General features: G+C 31.8%; 1 protein-coding gene across 3 annotated transcripts; it reads right to left on the bottom strand.

Annotated features, from left to right (window-relative positions):
* Window positions 1–8810: 8810 nt before the first annotated feature.
* Window positions 8811–21554, bottom strand: LOC114309613 (UPF0481 protein At3g47200). 3 transcript variants are annotated; one of them, XM_082882555.1, is made up of 4 exons: window positions 21491–21550; window positions 21322–21361; window positions 17561–17758; window positions 8811–10292 (listed from the first exon to the last, which is right to left on the bottom strand). In XM_082882555.1, the coding sequence occupies exon 4, from the start codon at window positions 10264–10266 to the stop codon at window positions 8974–8976; it is 1293 nt and encodes a 430-aa protein (XP_082738681.1). In that variant the 5' UTR covers window positions 10267–10292; window positions 17561–17758; window positions 21322–21361; window positions 21491–21550; the 3' UTR covers window positions 8811–8973. The 3 variants fall into 3 exon arrangements, with proteins under 3 accessions (XP_082738681.1, XP_082738682.1, XP_028111201.2); XM_082882556.1 differs by lacking the exon at window positions 17561–17758 and having other exon boundaries at window positions 21491–21554; XM_028255400.2 differs by lacking the exon at window positions 21491–21550 and having other exon boundaries at window positions 21322–21471.
* Window positions 21555–22543: the final 989 nt, after the last annotated feature.

Raw genomic sequence — 22543 nt, forward strand, 5'->3', positions numbered from 1 at the left:
TAGTGCGTTTGTGATCGAAAAGTGTTCGAGTTTGAGGGACTCAAGCAAGGTAATATGAAAGCAGCCGAGTATAAAGCAAAGTTTATAGAGTTGGCCAGATTTGCACCACACATGGTCAATACCGATTATAAAAATGCGAGAAAGTTTAAGAGTGGACTTCGGAATACAATTTTAGAGAAAGTAAATGTTCTAAAATTACCAAAGTACGTGGATGTTCTAGATAGGGCATTAATGTCTGAGGCAAATTTGGCATCCCATAACCGACCATTTGAATAGAGAGGAAAAAGGCATGGTTCTTATTCAAATAAAGGATCATCATCTTCGAAGAAGCAAATTCTGGGAACATCTAGTGCCTCCAATTCGATAAGAGATTCTGCACCAACCTATAATGAGAGTGGAAAGAAACACCGGGGAGTTTGTTACTGTACTTCTGGGGCATGCTTTAGATGCGACAAGACCAGACATATGGTCAGATATTGTCCCCAAACTAAATATAGAAGTGGAAAACCAACTAGTAGTTCAGCTAGGTCTGTCCTAATGCCAGGAAACACTACAGGACCTGTTGCTACGAGAGACACACTAAGGCAAGGGAGAGTTTTTGCACTCGTCCCAAGTGATACACGAAATACCAAAGTCATTGTCTCAGGTACAATTTCTATTTGTAACCAAGATACTTATATGCTAATTGATTCGGGTTCGACACATTCCTTCGTATCTGCTGCATTTGCATCTAGACTGAATAGACCCATGAAATCATTGTCATATCTGTTGTGTGTATCTATCCCATTCGAAGAATCTATTTTGTGTTCATCTGTATATCATTCTTGTGAAATACGTGTTGGAAATGCTACATTATTTGTAGATTTTTTATTTCTTGACATTAGACATTTTGATGTGATTTTGGGGATGGATTAGTTATCTAAATATTATGCTACTATTGATTGTGTAACGAAACGGGTTTTGTTTAGACTTCCGGGACATGATGAATTTGTATTTGTAGGTAATGGCATAGTACCTCCACCTTACTTGATTTCGGCAATGAAAGCATGCAAACTACTTAAGAAGGGATATTAGGGTTATCTATGTAGTATTTTAACTGATTAGCCTATGAATATTCAGTTGGAAGATATTCCTATTATTAGAGAATTTCTAAATGTGTTTCTAGAGGAATTGCTAGGGGAATTAGTTGACAAGGAAATTGAGTTTACTATTGAAGTCATGCCAGGTACTCAACCCATCTCAAAGACTCCATATAGAATGTCAACTATTGAAATGAAAGAACTGAAAGAATAGTTACAGGATCTGCTTGACAAAGGTTTTATTCGACCAAGTACTTCTCCTTGGGGTGCGCCAGTTTGTTTATGAAAAAGATGATGGAACCTTATGTTTATGTATTGATTATCGAGAGTTGAACAAGGCAACGATCAAGAATAAAAACCCTCTACCCTATATTGATAACTTGTTTGACCAGTTGCAGGGTTCACAAGTATTTTCGAAGATTGATTTAAGATTCGAGTATCACCAAGTGAAAGTGAAAGCTAAAGATGTCGAGAAAACTACATTCCGAAGAAGGTATGGTCACTATGAGTTTTTAGTTATGCCATTTGGAGTGACTAATGCACCCGCAACTTTTATGGACCTTGTGAACCAAATCTTTAAATCCTATCTTGATGCATTTGTTGTCGTATTCATTGATGATATATTGATTTACTCAAAAAGTAGAGAATAACACGAACAACATTTGAGAACGGTTTTGTAAACACTTAGGGAGAAAAATTATATGCTAAATTGAAGAAATGTGAATTTTGGTTGGATGAAATTGTGTTTTTAGGGCATGTGATCAATAGGGATGGAATTTCAATAGACCAACAAAAGATTGAGGTGATTGTGAATTGGCCTACACCGACAAATGTAACGGAAGTCCAAAACTTCATGAGATTAGCTGGGTATTACAAAAGGTTTGTAAAAGATTTTTTAAAAATAGTTGTACCACTTACCCAACTTACTCAAAAAGGACAACCGTTTGAATGAACTGATGAAATAGAGTCCGTATTTCCTGAACTGAAAACAAGGCTGACTACGACACCAGTTTTAACCCTACCCTCAGGTACGTAGAATTTTGTAATATATAGTGATACTTCTTGCAAGGGTCTAGGTTGTGTTTTGATGCAAAATGGTAAAGTGATAGCCTATGCATCTTAACAACTGAAACCTCATGAAAAGAACTATCCGGCTCATGACTTAGAATTGGCAGCAGTTGTGTTTGCTTTGAAGATTTGGGGCCACTATCTGTATGGAGCAAAGTGTGAAGTCTATACTGACCACAAGAGTTTGAAGTACTTCTTTACATAAAAGGAGTTGAATATGCGTCAGAGGAGATGGTTAGAGTTTATTAAAGACTATGATCTCCAGATTCAATAGCAACCGAATAAAGCTAAGATCATAGCCAATGCTTTGAGTAGAAAGTCAATAGGGAATTTGGCATGTTTGATCACTAAATAGAGGAAGTTACTGAAATACTTAGAGAGATTCGAGATTGAAGTGGTGTTTCACAAACAAGGAGGAATGATAGTCTCCATTTCAGCTCAACCGGCAATCATTGATGAGATTAAACAGAAGCAAAGACAGGATGAGTTCCTCAAGAAAATGATTGATGAATTTTAATCGAATTCGAAACTGGGGTTTAGTGTTGAGAATGAAGTGTTAGTTTCAAGGAAGATTGTGCATTCTAAATGTTTCTGATTTGAAGAAGAGAACTTGGGAAGAGGCTCACAAGTCAAAGTTTGCAATGCATCCTGGCAACAATAAAATGTATCGGAATTTGAAACAAAGTTTTTGGTGGCCTAATATAAAAAAGGAAATTGCAAAGCATGTATGTAAATGCCTTCAATGTCAACAAGTCAAAGCCAAACATCAAAAATCAGTAGGGCTACTTTAACCTCTCTTTATTCCAGAATGGAAGTGGGAGTACATAACCATAGACTTCGTTGTTGGTTTACCTCGGACACTGAGAGGTATGAACTCTATCAGGGTTATTGTGGATAGGTTAACTAAATCTACACATTTTCTACCTACAAGGACTAGTTATAATGCTTATCGATTGGCTACAATTTACATTGATGAAATTGTTTGTTTACATGTAGTACCGATATTCATTGTTTCGAATAGAGATTCAAAACTTGTGTCTAGATTCTGGAAGAGTCATCAAAGAGCGATGGGAACAGAGTTAAGATTTAGTACTTTTTTCCATCAGGAAACCAATAGGCAATCAAAGATAACTATTCAAACTTTAGAGGATATGCTCCAAATGTGTGCTTTAGATTTTCAGGGGAGTTAGGAAATCTACTTACCAATGGCAGAATTTATGTACAACAACAGTTTCAATTCTACTAGTAGCATGACACCATATGAAGCTTTGTATGGCAAAAAATATAGATCTCCGATTTGTTAGACGGAAGTTGGGGACAAGGTTTGCGTGGTCCCGAGATTATGCAAGCAACCACTGAAAAGATTAAAGTCATTCAACAAAGGCTCAAAACTGCACAAAGCCGACAAAAGAGTTACACAGATCATAGAAGAAGGACCCTTGAGTATGAAATCGGTGATCATGTATTCATTCGTGTGATTCCGATGAAGGATCAATCAAGGTTTGGCAAGAAAGGCAAATTATCACCTCGATACATTAGGCCGATTCAAATTTTGGAAATGCTTGGTCTAGTTACATACCGAATTGATCTACCTCCGGGGATGGAATAAATGCATAATGTATTTCATGTATTGATGTTGAGAGGCTACCTCCGAGATCTGTTCCATGTTATTGATTATCACTGGATAGCTCTCCATGAGAATATGGAATATGAAGAGAAACCGATCCAAATCCTTGACTGGCAAGTGGAACAGTTGAGAAATAGATAAATTCCTATAGTAAAAGTAGAATGAAAAGAGCATTATGGCATGGAGGCAACTTGGGAGAAAGAAGATTAAATAAGGCAAAGGTATCCTGAGTTATTCCCGACATGAGGTAATGCAAGTTTGGTGGACCAAACTTCTTAAAGGAGGGAAGATTGTAACAACCCCGTTACGTATTATTCTCTTAATCATTAATTTTGAATGCTAATTATGTGTTTCATATGATTTTTGGATTCATATCTGTTAGCCGTAGGAACATCTATTGTGACTTCTGTTATAATATGAAATTGAAGGCCTTAAAGGCGTCAGAAACCAAAATTGGTTAGTTTATTGTGATTGGCATAATTTTTAGTGCCTAATGAAAAGTTTGATTAAAATTTGATTCGGATTAAATTATTTATATAAAATCAATTAAGTGAAGTTATATTTAATTAAGCCTTAAACTCTAATTAACTAGCTTAATCCCTAATTAGTGAATTAAGTTAATCATGTATATATATATATATATTAAGTGATGAGGTTAGTTCATTCTTGAGCTCAAAAATTTTGAAATTTACATTCTACAGAGAGAGTGAGAGCAAGTTAGAGAGACAAAGGCAAGAGAACTTGGGAGTTTTGGCTAGAGGCTTGAAGAATTAAGGAAGACAACTCAAGTCCTTGCAAAGATTAGTGTTCTTGAAGATTCTAGATAGGTGTTTACACCTTAATTTATGAATTGAAGCCATCAATATGTAAATTCATAAAGGTTACATAATTAAACGCAAGAAATGAGATTAAGGTGAAGAATCTAAAGTTAATTCATATATACATACAAATAAGAGTGTAGAATCACCATTTTGATCATGAGTTATATTACCTATGTTGATTTTAGAAGTTCAATTCTACATGCATCCATGAATCATGTTGTTTTAGAACTCAATTACATGTTTTTCAAGCTCTTTGGAAACAATTTTATACATGCATGGAAGTGTGGTTGCAAATTTGGCAATTCATGATACTTTTAAGCTCATTGTTTCAAATTAAGTTCATATATATATATATCCATGTATTTTCAAAGGTTTGATCCCAACATGCAAGCTTTTACACTTTAAACACATGATTTGAAGTTCAAACTGTGTTCTGGAAATTCCAAAATTTGGCCACATTGCTCGAGCAAACAAGTTGTCGCTTTAGCGCATATTTCATGCATCTAGTATTTTCGTAGACATTTGTAGTTGGCTTGAGTGACCGCCTTTTATTTTGAACATTGGCTCGAGCGAACATCCAGTGTAGCTCGAGCTAGATTTAGACCATCCAGCACTTTTGTAGACCATGTGGTCCGCTCGAGCGACCAATGTTGCACTCGAGCGAAGTGCTCTATTTCAACATATTTTGAAAGACACATTCTGATCACATGTGCATTCTCATTCTTTTCTGAGTATTCTTAGACATGAATTAGGCCTCATGAATGACCTAATAAGTAAGAAATTGAGTGAAAAGAATTAAGTAAAGCAAGAATGATTTGAATTGGCCAAATGTTCCAATGTGTGTTATGTGTTGTGTGTAATGTAGGTTGGATCACAGAGGCATGACAACACTAAGAACACTGTGAGTAATAATATCTTAGTAAAGCTATTTTCTTATTTACTCTATTTTCTGAATATCCTCATGTGGTAAGTTTTTCGAACTTACGATTTTGCAAGTGTGAATGAGTTTCTATCTGTCCGACCAACATGATATCTGTAAATGTGATTGATGTGACACAAATGTGTATAATGGACCCAAGGTTGTTCCATATATTTGACAAGATAGACCAAAGGTCGTTCCGAATATCTGATAAGTCTGAATATCTGCAATGAGTTGACTAAATGGTCATTATGCAGTTGTAAATGATTGGACCCAAGGTCATTCTGTTAAGATATGATTTGTTTTGTTCTGTACATCTGTTATACGTTGGGCCCGAGGTCGTTCTGCTATCTGTTGGACCCAAGGTCGTTTCGTTATGACATGAAATTATTACGATGAGTATGATTTTACTTAAACATTGAACTTATTCATATAACCCCTTTAATCTTATTATTCACTGGACGTTAGCTCGCTGCGTATTTATATGGATGTAGGTGAACAGCGGGATGCCCAACCTTAGTGAGCCTGTGAAAGGATTACTAAGATTTTGTGAAGTCAGCTATGGAACGCCTTACAAATGAGGCTTTGTTTTTTATCTTTTATTTTCTCTTATTGGTCATGTTTGACTACATCTGTGTATAAGTTTTGATTTTTGTATGGTTATGATATATGTATGATCTTGGACATGTGAAATCTTTTTGTATATATATGGGTGTGAGTTATTAATGTACAAATGTTTTTGTTCATGCAATTTATGCACAAGCTCATTGGCCAAATCTTTTACTTTTGCTTCCATATCTAGCCCCATAAAATTAAATATGATTTGATTTTTGTCTGAGGCCATAGTTAATCTCATGATTACTGGCTGATTATGATCCAAACCTCTAGGGTCGGGTTCGGGTCGTGATAGTAGTAGTGGTGGTAACGGTAGTGGCAGTAAAATTATAGTGGTACTTGTGACGACAATGACAGTGACAATGATAACGAAGGCGGTGGTGGTGGCACTGGTGGTGGTGGTGGTGAGCTTCTAATAGTGTATATTGATATTTGTGTTTAATATTTATAGATTCAGCTAGAATTAAGTAACTTAAAATTTTCACAAGTTTTAGCCCACATTTTAAGAGGCACTTAAGTTTTTAAGTGATATCAATTATGGTTATCAAATGGGTTTAATTAATCATCACTTAATACATTCAGTTTTAAGTGCTAAATTATCTTTAAACTATTAATTGAATCTATTAAGTTTCTAAAGTATACAAATCAAACTCTATTTAGTCCGTAAATTATCAATTGAATCTAGTAACTATCTAAAATATTTAATTCAAACCTAATTGATTGTGTTTAAATTTTTCACTAAGTTTTTTTTATAATTTAATTAATATATTATTTTTTATTATTATATGTAGCAAAATCTTATTATTTAAATTATCTAATTTTATTTCTTCAATATATCTAATACTCGTATAATTTTATTGGCAAGACTGATAAACCAACATCTGATAGTAATTTAATCACAGAGCGAAATAAAACACTTTTTAAAGATAAAATAAAATTTTAGGTTTTTTTTTTTGAAATAAAATATTAACTATGTAGGGTATTTTACTAATTTATAATAATTATAGACATATATTTTATTTGCTTAATCATTTCAGGGAGTAAATGTGTTTGAAATAAAATAGTTTAGATACCTAATAGATTTAATCGATAATTTATGAATTAAATAAATTTTGATTTATATGTTTTAGTAACTTAATAGACTCAATCGATAGTTTAGAGATTAAGTAGATAATTTAATGATAATTTGGAGGTAGAAAGTATAACAAGCCCTTTTCTTTTGGGGTGGTTTCATATTTTTTTAATTATTTAAGCAATGTTTTTACTTTTTAGATTTAAATGCATATAATATAAAATAAAAAAAAATAAGGATAAATTACAAACACATCCCCCTGAGATTTACTTAAATTACAAATTATTCCCTGTGGTTCTAAAAATTATATTATGCCCCTTAACGTTTCTAATTTCATAACAAATATGTCCTTTTGTTAATAAATCATCCAGTTAATTAATAGTTTTTAATAATGTTAAAATTTTATTTCAATTAATAATTCAGATAATTTTATTATTATATAGGTGAACAGTTAGCAATTTCACATTTTCAATTAATTCTGTTTAATAAAAAATTCTGACATGGAGATATTTGTAAATTTTCAAACTACAAGGGCAATTCGTCTTTTAAGTAAACCTCAGGGGGTGTGTTTGTAATTTACCCTATAAATAAAGTATAATATTTGTGAAAACATTCTTTAAAACATTCGCTAAATACAACAAAAAAAAAATTACAAAACTTCAGTATATTTTGTATTTTTATGTATTTATTTTATTTTTTTTATATATATTTTTCACAAATATTTTATTCTTAAGTGCAACTAGGTTGCGTGCATCTTTAAAAAAATAGAAATAAATAGTATAGTAAAAAAAAAAAAATGGTGATAAATCAATATTCCCACCCCGGTAAGTCGTTAAGGATAAGAGTGAAACTATTAGGGCCATAAAAACATTTGTTGGTCTAAAGGACATTTACCACCAAAATTTTTATTTTAATCCATCTGTTCAAAAAGTTTTTTTATCTGATAAATTTTTTGAACTTATTTGTTCAAATTTTGTATCTATCGGTTGAAATTCACTAAACCTATTTTTTTTTTTTTTATATATGTTGAAATTCACCAAGTCTATTTGCCTCTATCTGTTGAAATTCACCCAGCCTATTGGTCCCTGCCAGTTAAAAATACCAAAATGTTCACAAACAATATAGCAAGTACATAACCTATGCTTCTTCACCTCATAACAGACAAGACTTTAACGTCACTTAGCATAATAACCAAAATATTAGGATTGTAAAGGCGTAAAAGTTGTTGCTAAAATAGTAAATTACATAAATGAATGGGTTAACTATGTCATAAATGAGTGGTGCTACATACTCTAATACATTATCCCTATTTTGACCTCTAAGAAAAAGAATAGAGAGAGATAAAGAGAGTGTAGGAGCCCTTCACATGGTCCATTCCATGTCATTAGAGATAAATTGAAAATGTTCAATTAGAGCTCGCAAGCATTTTTTTTTCTATATTTATTTAGTTTACATATTAAAGCAACAGATGAAAATGAAAACTAAAAAAAACAAAAAAAAACAAAAAAAGAGAGAGAGAGAGACATCCACCGGAGCAAATCAATATATAAAGCAGACACAAAACAGAAAAGAATGAATAACAAAAAGGGAAGAGAGGAGAAGAGAACAATTCACTGAAGAGCAAATCAATATCCAGAGCAAACATACACATTATACATATATGTATGAATATTGTCAAAGTAATTACAAACGGAGAGTTTAAAGACGATAAAGAAGAGCACACTGATACTCTCACCAATAAGTTGTGACCATCTATTTTGTCGCTCCAACAATTACAATTTCCAGCGAAAAACTGTAAATACAGTTTGTGTCAAAGTGAGTAGAAGTAATACCAAAGCAGCCATAATTGCAATCATTGCCCACGGGTAATTAAAATAATTCCGGTTCAGAGTTGCCCTGTACAGATTCCAGGGCTGGCTGCAATGGATGTTCACCCTGTTGAAGATATCAGCATACTGGAAATGTGTGCTTGTCCCCGAGACCGTGTCACTAATCTTGTTAAATAAGTTGGAAACCGCTTCATCATCACCTAACCAATTATCAATGATACCACAACGAGAAAGTATTTTGACATTCTTTGGAGAGTCAATGAGGCAATCTAAAAATTTCACATAATCGGTGACATAACTGAGTTGGCTATCAGGACTATATTGCTCATATGCAATGAGGTTTCTGAAGAATGACCCTGTCCTGCCTTCAATGGTTAAAGGTGGAATCTGCAATACCCCACTTTTGAACTTGATATCAAACAAGCTACCTCCTGTAACCTCAAACTTCTCTATCTTAACTCCAGCTTCTTGGAGCTCTCTTGTATTAGGAATGAATCGCCAGTTCCCTTTTCCTTTTTTATTCGAGGCATCTTCAACAGGCTCCAACCCTGCAAATGAGGGGCGCCAGTTACTGTGTATCAACCCGAGTAAATGACTGCTCTTACTGTGTGACTCTTTTCCATCTTCCCTTTTACCGGTACCTGGTAAAAGATCACTAAAAAAATTCAAGGCCAAATAAATGAGCCTGTTATGGTTGTTTGGTGCCTCGATCATATCAAATAACTCGCACAGTATAAAGAACGGAATTTGGTTTTCAAATAACATTAAATCGCGCTGCAACCTATTAAAAATCCAGTCCATTTTAAAAATAGGATCATTCTCATCTCTCAAGAATTCCATATCAAACTTCCGCAACAATTGAATGATAAAGCAGCCGTCCAGTACCATCATTGTGATCATTTCATCTGAATCAAGGCTTATAGGTTCAGCATAAAATTGACGTGCTTTTTGTTCTAGTTCTCCAATAGCATCGACATATTTTTTTGGACTCTGATTTTTTTCTTGAAGAAGTGAATGAAAATAGCGTAACTTGTGCCGCACCATCATTTGTAGGTTTTGTTTACCACGGTGGTAAGGACCTATTGAAATAATCTCTGGGTCATAGGCCTTGTCGTTTAACTGACGTAGTTTTTCATGTAATCTAAATATACAAAACTCCGTTGGTGAATGGGAGAAACCTTCAAGCATGTCATAAATATTCATCGAAACAAAATCTTTTCCACCACTCAATGCCATGTTTACTTAAGAAGCAATCTAGTACCCTGTTCCAAACAAAACACTAAGTTGTTATAAAAATGAATTCCAATGTGCCAAAATCAAATATGCTACCTACTTAAGGTAGTCAATGTGCCTGTTTGGTGCAGCTTAAAAGCTGCTTATTTCAGCTTTCAGCTTAATTTAAACTATTTTGATGTGTTTGGTTTAGCTTAACAATGCAGCTTATAGCTTTTTGTAAGTCAGAAATCAGCTTATTCTTTGAGTGGGGCAGGAGATGCTTAATTTATAAGTCAAAAATCAACTTATGTTCATAGTTATAAGCTATAAGCTGTTAAGGCATAAGCTATAAACACTTTCCCGCAGCTCTACCAAACAGGGCCAATGTCACCCACCAAGTCCTGGTCAAGTTTTATACTCTATTTACTTGTTCGACAATTACCAATTTAGAATATTATAGAACATACAATAATTTTACCTCTAGAAACATTCTTTCCCCTGCATCAGAATTCATTTGGAGAAAAGACAAATATTGTAGCGTAATAATAGATTGAACCAGTAAAAGTTGAATTCATAAGGGTAGAAAGCATTGTCTTACTTTTCTTCAAAACTATTAGATTCCTATTAATCAAGAAATACTATTTTTCATTCATAGATCAACTTTATAGCTCGCCTAAAATTTAAATGGGCAAACACCTTAACGACCATTTAATCAGGGATATCACTTTCATAGACACTGGTGGTTTGGCAACTTAACAAAATAGTCAAAAAGTCAAAAAGTTATTACACAAAGCCAACCCCTTCTCTCTACTTTTTCTACACGTATTTTCATAAAACATCAAAAGGTCACTAAAAAAGCCAATGCCCAAACCACCCTAGGCCTTGGACAAATGAGAAAAAGTAACAAAAACACTAGAAAGGGACTCCTTTCCTATGAATGTCATTAGCCATCATGGAATAGTATTAAAAGGAAATGGGTAGACAATCTTTTTTTCATTTTCTTTTTTATTTTTATTTTTTTGTGGAGAGACTGATACTTGTAACTTGAAACCAGAACCGCAAGGCAAGGGGCAAATGGCACTTACCATCATGCCATTAATGGGGGAATATTATTATGAACGTAAAATCAAACAGAAAAAAGCTTTTAATCAATTGGTTCCATAATTGTTCATGTTTTCTGATAGGTTTTTGTAATTGGCAATCCCGTTTGACAAAAGTCCTTTTAGTTGTAATATTATTCGCTCTTTTGTTTCAATAAGGTTATGAGTGTTTAAATGCAAATCCAACTTGAATTGTGCCTGTGTAGAGAAGTTTGTGCTCTCAGTCTGTATCTTGAGCATTTCTTGTTTTGTGCAATGCCCCCAAAACCAAAAAGAAGTCAAAGTTGTTTAACCGCTCGAGCAGTCATTTGTGCACTCGAGCAGTTAAGTGGAGTTTTCAGTATTTCAACCTGCATTCAGAACTTTTGGGAAGTAAATTTTACCGCTCAAGCGGTGAATGTTGCACTCAAGTGGTTGGTGTATATGTTTGCACTGCCTTTTACTCACACCACTCACCGCTCGAGCAATAAAGTGAGTGCTCGAGCGGTCTTTGTGACTCTGTTTACTATAAAGTATGCCGTTTACTATTTTTAGGTTTTAACTCCGTCCAAATTTTGAGAGAGCAGAGTTATCAATATTTTCTATATTGGAGGGTGTTTATACATTGGTTTCCTTGATGATTTGAGAGTGATCGATGGATCTACGAGCATCATATTGACATCATCAAGGGGTTTGTTTTTATTATTTCAATTAGCAGGCTTAGTAGATACACGAGTTATCCTAATGCTACTCATTGGAAGGACATTATGCGAATATTGAGTTATTTATGCTACACCCGAGATTATAGGCTGCATTACACCAAATACCCAGCAATACTAGAAGGTTATAGTGACGTGAATTGGATATCTGATATACAAGTGGTTATGTTTTTACCCTTGGAGAGCCAGCTGTGTCTTGGAAATCTTCCAAGCAGACATGTATATTAAGCTCAACGATGGAATCTGAGTTTATTACTTTGGATAAAGCAACAAAAAATGCTAAATGGCTACGCCAATTCATTGAAGATATTCCACGTTGGTTGAAACCTGTGCTTGCTATATGTATTCATTGTGATAGCCTATCGGTGATTGGACGGACACAGAGTAATATGTATAATGGAAAGTTTAGATATATCCGTCGTAAACATAATTCCATACGTCAACTACTCTCTAATGAAGTTGTCTCTATAGACTATGTAAAGTCTAAAGACAACACTGTAGATCCGTTAACCAAAAGGTTAAATCGAAAGTTAGTAGAAAAGTCGTCAGAAGGAATGGGGTTAAGGCCTTTAGCGAGTGTTACCCTAATGGAAAACCTAACTTAATTGACTGGAGATTTCAAGATCTATGTTCAAAGGGACAATGTAATTGCATAAAACAGTTGAGTCAATAATGAAGTAAATCCTCTTGCCATTTCTTTATACAGTGATACCCTGCGGGGGGGAAGATTAAGCTGATGCTTTTAATGACCTATTTGATGTGAATAGTCAATCGTGGTATAGCAAGATACCTTATGTAGGTCACCTATATGATTGTGAAGTAGAGCCGCTTCTTTAAGAATTGACAAAGCCAAATTATTTAAAAACACTCATTGAACCAAGCAAGCGTTACAGGGCCAAACAAGACACAACAATGATAACCGAACGATGGTTGAAGTAACTCCTGTGTGAGGTCTATTGTCTCGATTTACACAAACGGCAAACAGCTCAAAACATCATGTTCACTGGTTAGTCAGCAATTCCGATAGACTTTCACTATGAAGGGTTCAAGGCCTACAGATACCTTTTCTAATGCAGAGTTAATCTGTGTGCTTTCTCCAAGTCTTTATTGTTAAACGTTGTCTATTTTTCTTTATTCGGCCAATTTTAATTATGTGAGGAACTATTGGAAAATAATGATTTTTCGGCAACTTCAATTCGAAATTAAAGTGGGACCCAACCATCGGTTGAGGTGGGTCCAAATGGGATCGTATTCTCTTAAGTAAGAAGATTACAATACAAAAATGATGAGCCGAAACCATTAGGTTGTGAATGAAAATTGTCTCATAAAGTGGGTATCAATAAATTAGGTTTAGATTTGGACTCAGTCTTGGTTTGGATTGGGCCTAGGCTTGTGCTTGTACATATGCATGTGCATGTGCTGGGTTTGGTCTTAGACTTGGATTTAGACCTAGTTTTGAGCTTGGGCTGAGCTGTGTTGTGTTGAGCTTAGCTTGTGCATTTGTTTTAAATTGGGCTTGGATTGGATTGTGACCCAACATCCGTATCTGTTTTGTGACCCATATGTTTGAATTATTCAAACATCATTATATACATATTTATTTGTATATATTAAGCACATGAGAATTTAAGACTTTTGTAAACTCTGATCTTTTAATGACGGAGTTGATCATCATATTAGTGGCCATGAGTTTTTAACTTTGAAAGTCTAGCCCTAATGGCTAGAGTTGATGGCCTTGGTTAATGGCATTTGATGGCTCTCATGATGATAGCCTTCATGGCCATGGCTAGGGACTCCCCCACTTGTATAAAGCCTTTTCCCTTCAACTTAGTAGAATTTTTTTGGAGAGATTTTTTAGATGAAAAATTAGATGGTGTTTTCAGATAAGAAAGTTGGAGATGGTTTTTACACCAACGAAAAAATTTCCTATCTTCTTTTTGCTAACCCTTTCTTTGGTTCTTGTTAGAGAAAGAGTGATGTCATTGTCAAGTTCGCCGAAACTATTCAAAAGGTGCTTCTGCTTTAACTGGTTTCTACCGTCATATTTTGGGAGACAGACGCCGGCTTATTTCCAGCACCCATCGATGAGGCAATAAATCTGTTTTAAGGAAACTGTGGCTACCACAAGCTTCGGTTTGCCTTCTTTTCCGTCTCTGTTAATTATTTTATTTTAGAATTTGTTTTTTCTAATATTCCTGTTCTTCAGGTTGTAATATCCAGATTTCAATCATTCCTGTATTTTTAGTTCTGTAGTTTATTCTGTATTTCATTCTTTAATAATAATAAAATAATTATTTTGTCATTTCTGTTTAATTTTATTTTATATATTTTTTTAGTATTATTATGGAAATACCAACAGATAGAAGTTCTTTCCTATCTGTTATTATGTGGGACTACCATCCCTGAATCAACTGTTCTTTTTTTTTTTTTACATATTAAATATGGAATTTCCTTCATATATTTTTAAAATATATATAAATAAATGTATTCCCGTACTCGTATCCAACTTTTTATCGGTGTCTCCATATCCCAAAATCAAAGAAAATGGAGAATCCGACTCTTAGACACGTATCTGTGTCCGACACTTCTGCCAAGTCCGTGAAACATAGGTTGTTGATGGATCCTGAAACAAGACTAAACCTAATCAAATTAGGAAACGAAATAAGAAAGTTAGTATTTGGTTAGATTTGGACTCTCAACTATTTCTTTATTAGTTAAGGTTTTCCTTGTTCATTTAGGTTTTGATTTCCTTATTAATTTAGGATTGAGTTTGAGGTTATCCTATGAATACACCCATGTACCTCTATATTTATGATTCATTAGTTTTGTGATCTTAGAGAGAAATACACAATAGTGAAGATGAGAGATAGATCATTATAGAGAGAGTGTTTGTGAGATTTAGTGTGAGAGACTCTTGGTAAATTCGAAGCGACCCCATGGGCATAGCCTGCAATTTGGGTGAACCACGTAAATCTCTTATGTTGCTTTAGTGAGTTTGATTTTCTATTCTTTTAGTTCATAGTTCTAGATTCGTTGTTTGCTCAAGTCCTAGAGTTTGGTATTGATTATGTATATACCACAACAATATAGAGATAACTGCCACGGACTACATATACATAGAATTTACACGCATGGAAATACTAAAATACAAAATTGTATGTGCGTATCAAGTGGAATAAATAATGGAAAACTCACAAGACACAAAGAATGTCGATAATTGTCTAAGGAGTCCGAAATCACCAGAAACAATAGTAGAATGAGTAGACTGGTAACACTTTCTTTGATAGAAGAAGTGAATGAATTAGGAATCTTTGTCAATAACACTTTCTTTATAAGTTTGATGCCAAAGTAATAATTGTTTCTCAATTAGGGAAGACATATAAAAAGTACAGATTTGAGTCAGAAGAACTTAAACATACATACATACTTACATACATACATACATACATATAAATATACTAGCGGTAAACCCATGATATGCACGGTCTTAAATAAATAATTAAAATTTTATCTTAAAAATTAAAGTAATAATTTTAGAATTAAAAGTAAAAAATAGTTTAAATTATATGAATAAGTTATTTTCATTTAAATTACACTAAAGTCATGTTTCAATTGTGTTATCAATAATATTTTATTTTAAATATTAACTGATAGATTAGTAACATTTTAGAGCAAAAAAATTGTACGAAATATAAAAATTACATTTAGCATAAAAGATAAATATATATACTTTTACATTAGATTTTTTCAAAGGACATAAAAATTAAAATTTACAATTTACAATTGCATAATAAAATTCACGTCTAAATTATTTCGCTCCTCTTGTTATTCACTTTCAACTCTCGTTTCTAATTTCCTTCTCCAACCACACTTTTTTATTGCTCATTCCCCAATTACCCCTACAATTTTCAACCCTACAATCAACCTCAAACTATACTTCGTCAGAATCTATACCAGTCATATATTATGATCTTTATCCTTGTTAACTAAGCTAACCTCTTGTAAATGATATCACTGAATAGTTTATCTTGGGAAGAGATTTGTGTAATTTATAAAAGTATATAATGGTTAGACATGTAGTGCAAGGTTAAAATTTGGTTGATTATTAAAAATATGAGAGAATCTCAAATCAATTAGAAAACAGATTAAAAAAAAAATCCTAATTTTATGGGGTGAAAGTTTGTCTTATATTTGGTGCAAGTCATTTTTTGTATTTGATGCAAGTCTTTGCTAGCGTCAGACTTGCATCCAAAGCGATTCAAATATAGAGAAATTTTTTTTAACTAATACACAATTTTCTTAAAATATAAACTCAAGGTTAGACATAACTTTAGTTGGTCACAAACTAAATAGAACAACATTTGTGCTAACCACTGTTTTAAAAGGCTCGCAATGAAGCGTAGCCTTGCGCTTCGAACAAGTCGAGGTGAGGCACGATATGCAAGGCGCAACTTAAGCACTGAAGCGAGGGCTTTTTCGAGTCGCAAGGCATGGGCTCCACGGGCTTTATGGGCTTTACCTATTTTTCTACTCCAACTATTAAGTGCTTTTTTTCTGAGCATACCCACATAGATTCAAAAATTTTCAATATAAAACGACCTAGGAAGCACGGGTGCGGGTTCGAGTATAGTACGGGTACGAGTGCGGGTACGCCGATACGGAAAAATCCCAAAAAAGTATGATACGGGTACGGCTGCGGTACACTGATATTTTTTTTTATAATTAATGTTAAAGGATCCAACCTACAAATTAAAATTAAATATCAAAACTAAAAAGGGAACTACAAAGTATCTCTCAATTTTAGTTCATGAAAGACAATGAAACAATAACCAATCATATCCACCCACAACATCAAGCATGGCAAGGAAATTAACCAATGTAGAAACAGACAGATAACTTAACTCAAAACCAATGGTTAAGCATCACAAATTAATGCTCTGTTTTTCAGTTACAAAATCCCCATCCCTCCCCCTCAAAATAAACTGCTATGAAAGAGAATTTAAGGTGTCAAGGGATTTTAATTTGTCATCAAGCTTTACAACCAATATCATATTGCATATATATATATATGACATATATCAGAAAAAAAAATAAAAAAAAATAAGGACAGATCTTAGTTCAACAAATCTGGACAGATTTTAGTTCAAAAATCTGGACATTTATCAGAAAAAAAAATAATAATAATAGGGACAGATCTTAGTTCAACAAATCTGGACAGATTTTAGTTCAAAAATCTGGACATATATCAGAAAAACAATAATAATAATAAATAAGGACAGATCTTAGTTCAACAAATCTGGACAGATTTTAGTTCAAAAATCTGGACATATATCAGGAAAAAAAAAAAAGAAAAAAAAAAAGAGAGAGAATTCAAGAAAAATGAAGAAGAAGATGAAGGATCAAAGAAAGAGAAAACCAAAGAGGCGAAGAAACAGCACAAAAACCTGAAAAAAAAAATGAACGAAAGAGGATAAAGAATCGGAGAAGAAAAGGGGAAAGAATCGAAGATGAACTTACCTCTTCAGTCGCACCTTCGAATGAGAGAATCAATCAGCAGCACCTTCGATTAAACCCTTCAATCGCACCTTCGAAGTGTTCTTCAGACTCTCTTGGGAGTATATCTGGAAGGAAGGAGATGATCGAATAGACATGGAACCCTAGCACCTTCGAAGTTCTTCAGCCTTGGGAGTATTTCGGAATGAGATATGGAAGCAGCTGAGATGATCGAATGATAGAGAGAATAAAGAACCCTAAATTTATTTGGTTTTATGTTTTATCAATAATGCTTGGACCCCTTTTGGGTCACCCCTCGCCCCCTTGCCACGTGGCGGGTGGTGATTGGAGGAGCTGGAAAAAAAAATAAATAAATAAATAAAAAATAACCAATGAGAGAGAGAGGGGTCAAAGGGGTGGGAGGAAAAGAGGGGATGAATCATTGTTGGTGTTTTATTTATTACAAAAGAATCCCAAATTTTTATAGTTCTTTAAAATAGACATAAAAAATTGCTCAAGTACCCTTTAATTTATAAGAAATCTCAATTTTAACCTGGAGTGCCCAAAACATGCCCATGGCGTACTCGTGGCGTTCCCGTCAATATACTAACCGTATAAAACGTACCGGGTGCGTTTTTGACGTACTTGGTACGCGTACAGCCGTACCGGTACGCGTACCAGCACCCGAGAAGTATCCGGTACTTATACGATAATATTTTTGAAGTACCCGTGCTTTATAGAAAATGACCAAACGTAGTGAAAAGATAGTAGAAAGTGATAAAAGATTGAATATTATGCTTTATGTCTTTTGTTGGATATTATATTTCTAGTTTTTAAAAGATTGCATGTTATGTTTAAAAATTATCGGAAATGGTTATAATTTTTTAAATTCTATATATATATTTGTTATGTTGAAAAGTTTGCCTTTTTTATAATTTTACTTTTCTTCTACTACTTGCACTTTGCTTCGGTGAGGCGCGCGCATCTCGCCTTGCGCTTAGACTATAGGGGACCTTATCGCCTCAATGCACCTAGAGCCATTTAAAACACTGGGACTAACCTGTCTTTGCCAATTCCATCTAATACTATTTTCTTTGTTCAATCCAGTACTATAAACCAACATTTTACTTTTAGTTTGAAAATTAATTAATATAAATATTCTAACTATAATTATGAATAATAAAAATAAATAAATAAATAAATAAAAGAAGATAAATCAATCTATATACATAACTAAAAATATAAATATATAAATATTGCCTTAAACGTATATAGAAATATTTTTAACATAAATCATTTTGTTAACCAATGTCTATCCCATGGATATAAATAGATAAAATCTCTAATTTGACCTTAATATCTTTGAGTTGAACTACTTAGACACATCTTAGACCGATTGAACTGTTCAATTTACAGTTAGCATTAGAAAATTATGTGTATTTATAATTTACCTAAATGGTAATTTTGTCATCTACTTAAAAATTTATATATTTTGTATTTTCAATCAATTGTGCATAAATAAAACTTTATTTGAAAAATAAGTGAAAACAATAACAATTTTAAGTCATATATTTTAGGGTGAATTATGTTAACGGTCCTTGTAGTTTGGGACTTGTATCACTTTGATTCCTGACTTTTCAATTATGAAACATTTGATTCTGAATTTTAAATCTCGGTCCAAATAAAGACAATTGACAACACCATTGTAAAGTTGTCAATTTGATCAAAGATAAACTAGTTTCATAAAAATAAATGTCAAAAAATTATTTTTTAATTTTTAAAAATTATTTCTTAATTTTTAAAAATTATTTCTTAATTTTTAAAAATTATTTCTATCCACCAGAATAAAATTATATAAAAATAATAAATCTTTTAAATTTTTATTTTTTTAACAAATTAATTTTTAATGAGTAGCTGTTTTTGTTGATGTTTTTGGATTTCTTATTAGCAAACATTTTTCAATAGTTATCATGTAATTGATGGTTATTAAGTTTTTAATGTGTAATCGCTATATTTAATATATAAAATATTTTTAGTTCTGAATTTTTTGATTTAATGGATTGGTTTAATAATGACATTAAAATTGTCGCCCTGTTTGAGTTTTGAAAAAATAGAAACTAATTTAACGAAAACAAATTAAACAAATTATTTTAAAAAATTATTTTTACCCTCCCAAAAGATAAAAAATTATATAAACATGATGCGTTTTTAATTTTTTTCACCAATTAATTTTTAGTTTCTTAGAAAAAAAATTGAAAATACATTTTAAAAACCAAACCAAACAGAACTTTATAACCAAGAAAGTTAAAGCATTATTCACTAAAAAAAAGGCCATTACATTTCAAACAATATACAAGTTAACCGACACAAAATAAGTTAGATGATAACTTTGCCCTTGAAATAGATTGTTTGCAAATGAAATATCTTTGATTGTTATTTAGAACAAAATTTAAAATTTAAGGTCAAATGTATTACAATTGAAAAGTTAGGATTAAAGTGACACTAGCCCTAAATTATAAGGACTAATAGTGTAATTCGCCCTATATTTTATTTACATACATTTAATATAATTGCATAAGAAAATTGACATTAAATTTTTTAAATAATATTCATGCTACTTTTGGAAAATAATTACGGGAAAAACAAAATAAAATTAATTAAACAAAAATGAATTTTTTTACAATTACTTAATTCATTTTTTTCATATTCTTAACCCAACCAAAACAAAAAATAGTTTCTTTCACTTTATTTTAATTATATATATATATATATATTAATTTAACTAAGTATAAAACATATAGCATTTTATGTTTTTTATATTTCAATTTCATTTTTATTTTATTTTAATTTTTGTAAACATTTTTGGAATGTGTGATATATAAGTGTTGAATAACAATATTCATGTGGTCTAATAAGTATGGAAAAAAAATTAAGGATCTTAGAAAAAGTAATTAGAAAAATTATTAAAAAATAAAGTGTATGGAGTATATTCAAAATTTGTGTGATGTACGATCACAATCAGAACGCATCTAGTTCACATATTTTATTTTCTGAAAATTTTAAAATTTTTTAATGGTATTTTTAGAAAATTGATTTACAAGTTTTGAATAATAATATCAAAAGTGGTTAATAAGAAAATTGGAAAAAAAAAAATTAGGGGGCTCAAAAAAGTAGTTAAAAAAAAATTTTAAAAAAATAAAGTGTGATGGAGATTTAAAATTCGTGTAACATGAGTTACAACAATAATAAATTTTGGTCCATATTTTATTTTTTGACAATTTTTTTAGATTCATATTTTTTATTTCGTAATAAAAAAGTAATTAACAAATGAACAGTAAAAATTCAAAAATTTGAGAAAAATATATTGAGATTTCATCATCAATTTAAAAAATAGAAAGTTTCCATATTTATGAAAATTTCAAAGATTTTTTAATTAATGGACAAAATATGAAAGGTATTTCCATATTGATTATTAATGGTGTGTTTGGTTGAGGGATTTGGGGAGGGATTTAGAAAAGAAAAGGAAAAATGTGTGTAACACAGCATAACATTAAAAAATGAAAAGGAAAATTGAGGAGAACCAATAATGTGATGACACATATTTTTACATTATAAAAATTTATAAATTTGAGAAAAATTGATTGAGGTTTTCATCAAGAACGATCTCACAACTTATTTGCTTATATTATATAATTTATATTATGTACAAATCAATACTTAAACAGAAAACATTATGTACAAATCAATTAAGTTGAGTTGGAGAGTAGAGATAGAGGAGGGCTTACCAGATAGATTACAAGGTGTCCTTAAAATCGATTGTGATCTCTGCACAGAAATAATAAAAGTAGAATGAATGAATCGATTGACTCCTTAACCTCGCCTTTTTGTTTGACCGGATGAGTTTGAAATTTAATAATTGGAAGCAAAGAGAGAGTGAGAGAATGAATTACGAACCTTCCTTCATGAACGAGGAAAGTGCCTGGAAGGGAGTCACCGAGTCGAATCCAGGGGAAGAAGATAAATATTAAAAAAAAAACGAATCTCTAGGAGAAGATGCTGTGCAAAAGAATCTTTTTCATCCATATTCCCAAGGTTGAGAAATTTTCAATTTAAAATAGTTGAGAGATATGTTAAATTAATTGGCAAATTATACAGGCATTTCTTATAGTTTAAGACTTGTATCATTTTAATTTTTGATTTTTTAATTAAGACATTTAATTTTAAATTTTAAATCTTGTTATAAATAAGGATAATTGAAGATACCATTACTTAATTTAAAAGGTAAAATCATCAATTTGATAAAATATAAACTAATTTGACAAAAATAAATGTCAAAACAATATTTTTGAATTTTTAAAAATTATTTCTACCCACCAAAGAAAAAATTATATAAAATTAATAAATCTTTTAGATATTTATTTATTTATTACCAAAATAATTTTTATTATGTGTTTGGATGATGATCATGTAATGGGTGGATGTTGGGATTTTAATGTGTAATTGATATATTTAATATATGAAATATTTTTAGTTTTGGATTTTTTTGATTTAATGGACTAGTTTAATAATGCTATCAAAGTTGTCGCCATATTTGACTTTTGAAAAAATAGAAACTAATTTAATGAAAATAAAAACAACGACCCATTACATGATCATCATAAAAACACATAATAAAAATTAATTTAGAAAAATAAATAAATGTTTAAAAGATTTATCAATTTTACATAATTTTATCTTTAGTAAGTACAAATAATTTTTAGAAATTCAAAAATATTTTTTTGATATTTATTTTTGTCAAATTAATTTATATTTTACCAAATTGACGATTTTATCCTTGAAATTAAGCAACGATATCTTCAATTTTCCTTATTTGGAACAAGATTCAAAATTCAGGGTCAAATGTGTCACAATTAAAAAGTCAGGGACCAAAGTGATGCAAGTCTCAAATTATAGGGACCGTCAGCATAATTCGCCCTAAAATAATTAATAAGATAAGTCATAGTCGAT

This window comes from Camellia sinensis, chromosome 8, assembly GCF_055761805.1.
Source record: "Camellia sinensis isolate YWXY chromosome 8, ASM5576180v1, whole genome shotgun sequence".
In the NCBI taxonomy this organism is placed as follows: domain Eukaryota; kingdom Viridiplantae; phylum Streptophyta; class Magnoliopsida; order Ericales; family Theaceae; genus Camellia; species Camellia sinensis.

Excerpts from the sequence above, each read along its gene's own strand:
- LOC114309613 (XM_082882556.1), bottom strand. The coding sequence starts at position 10,266 with ATGGCATTGAGTGGTGGAAAAGATTTTGTTTCGATGAATATTTATGAC.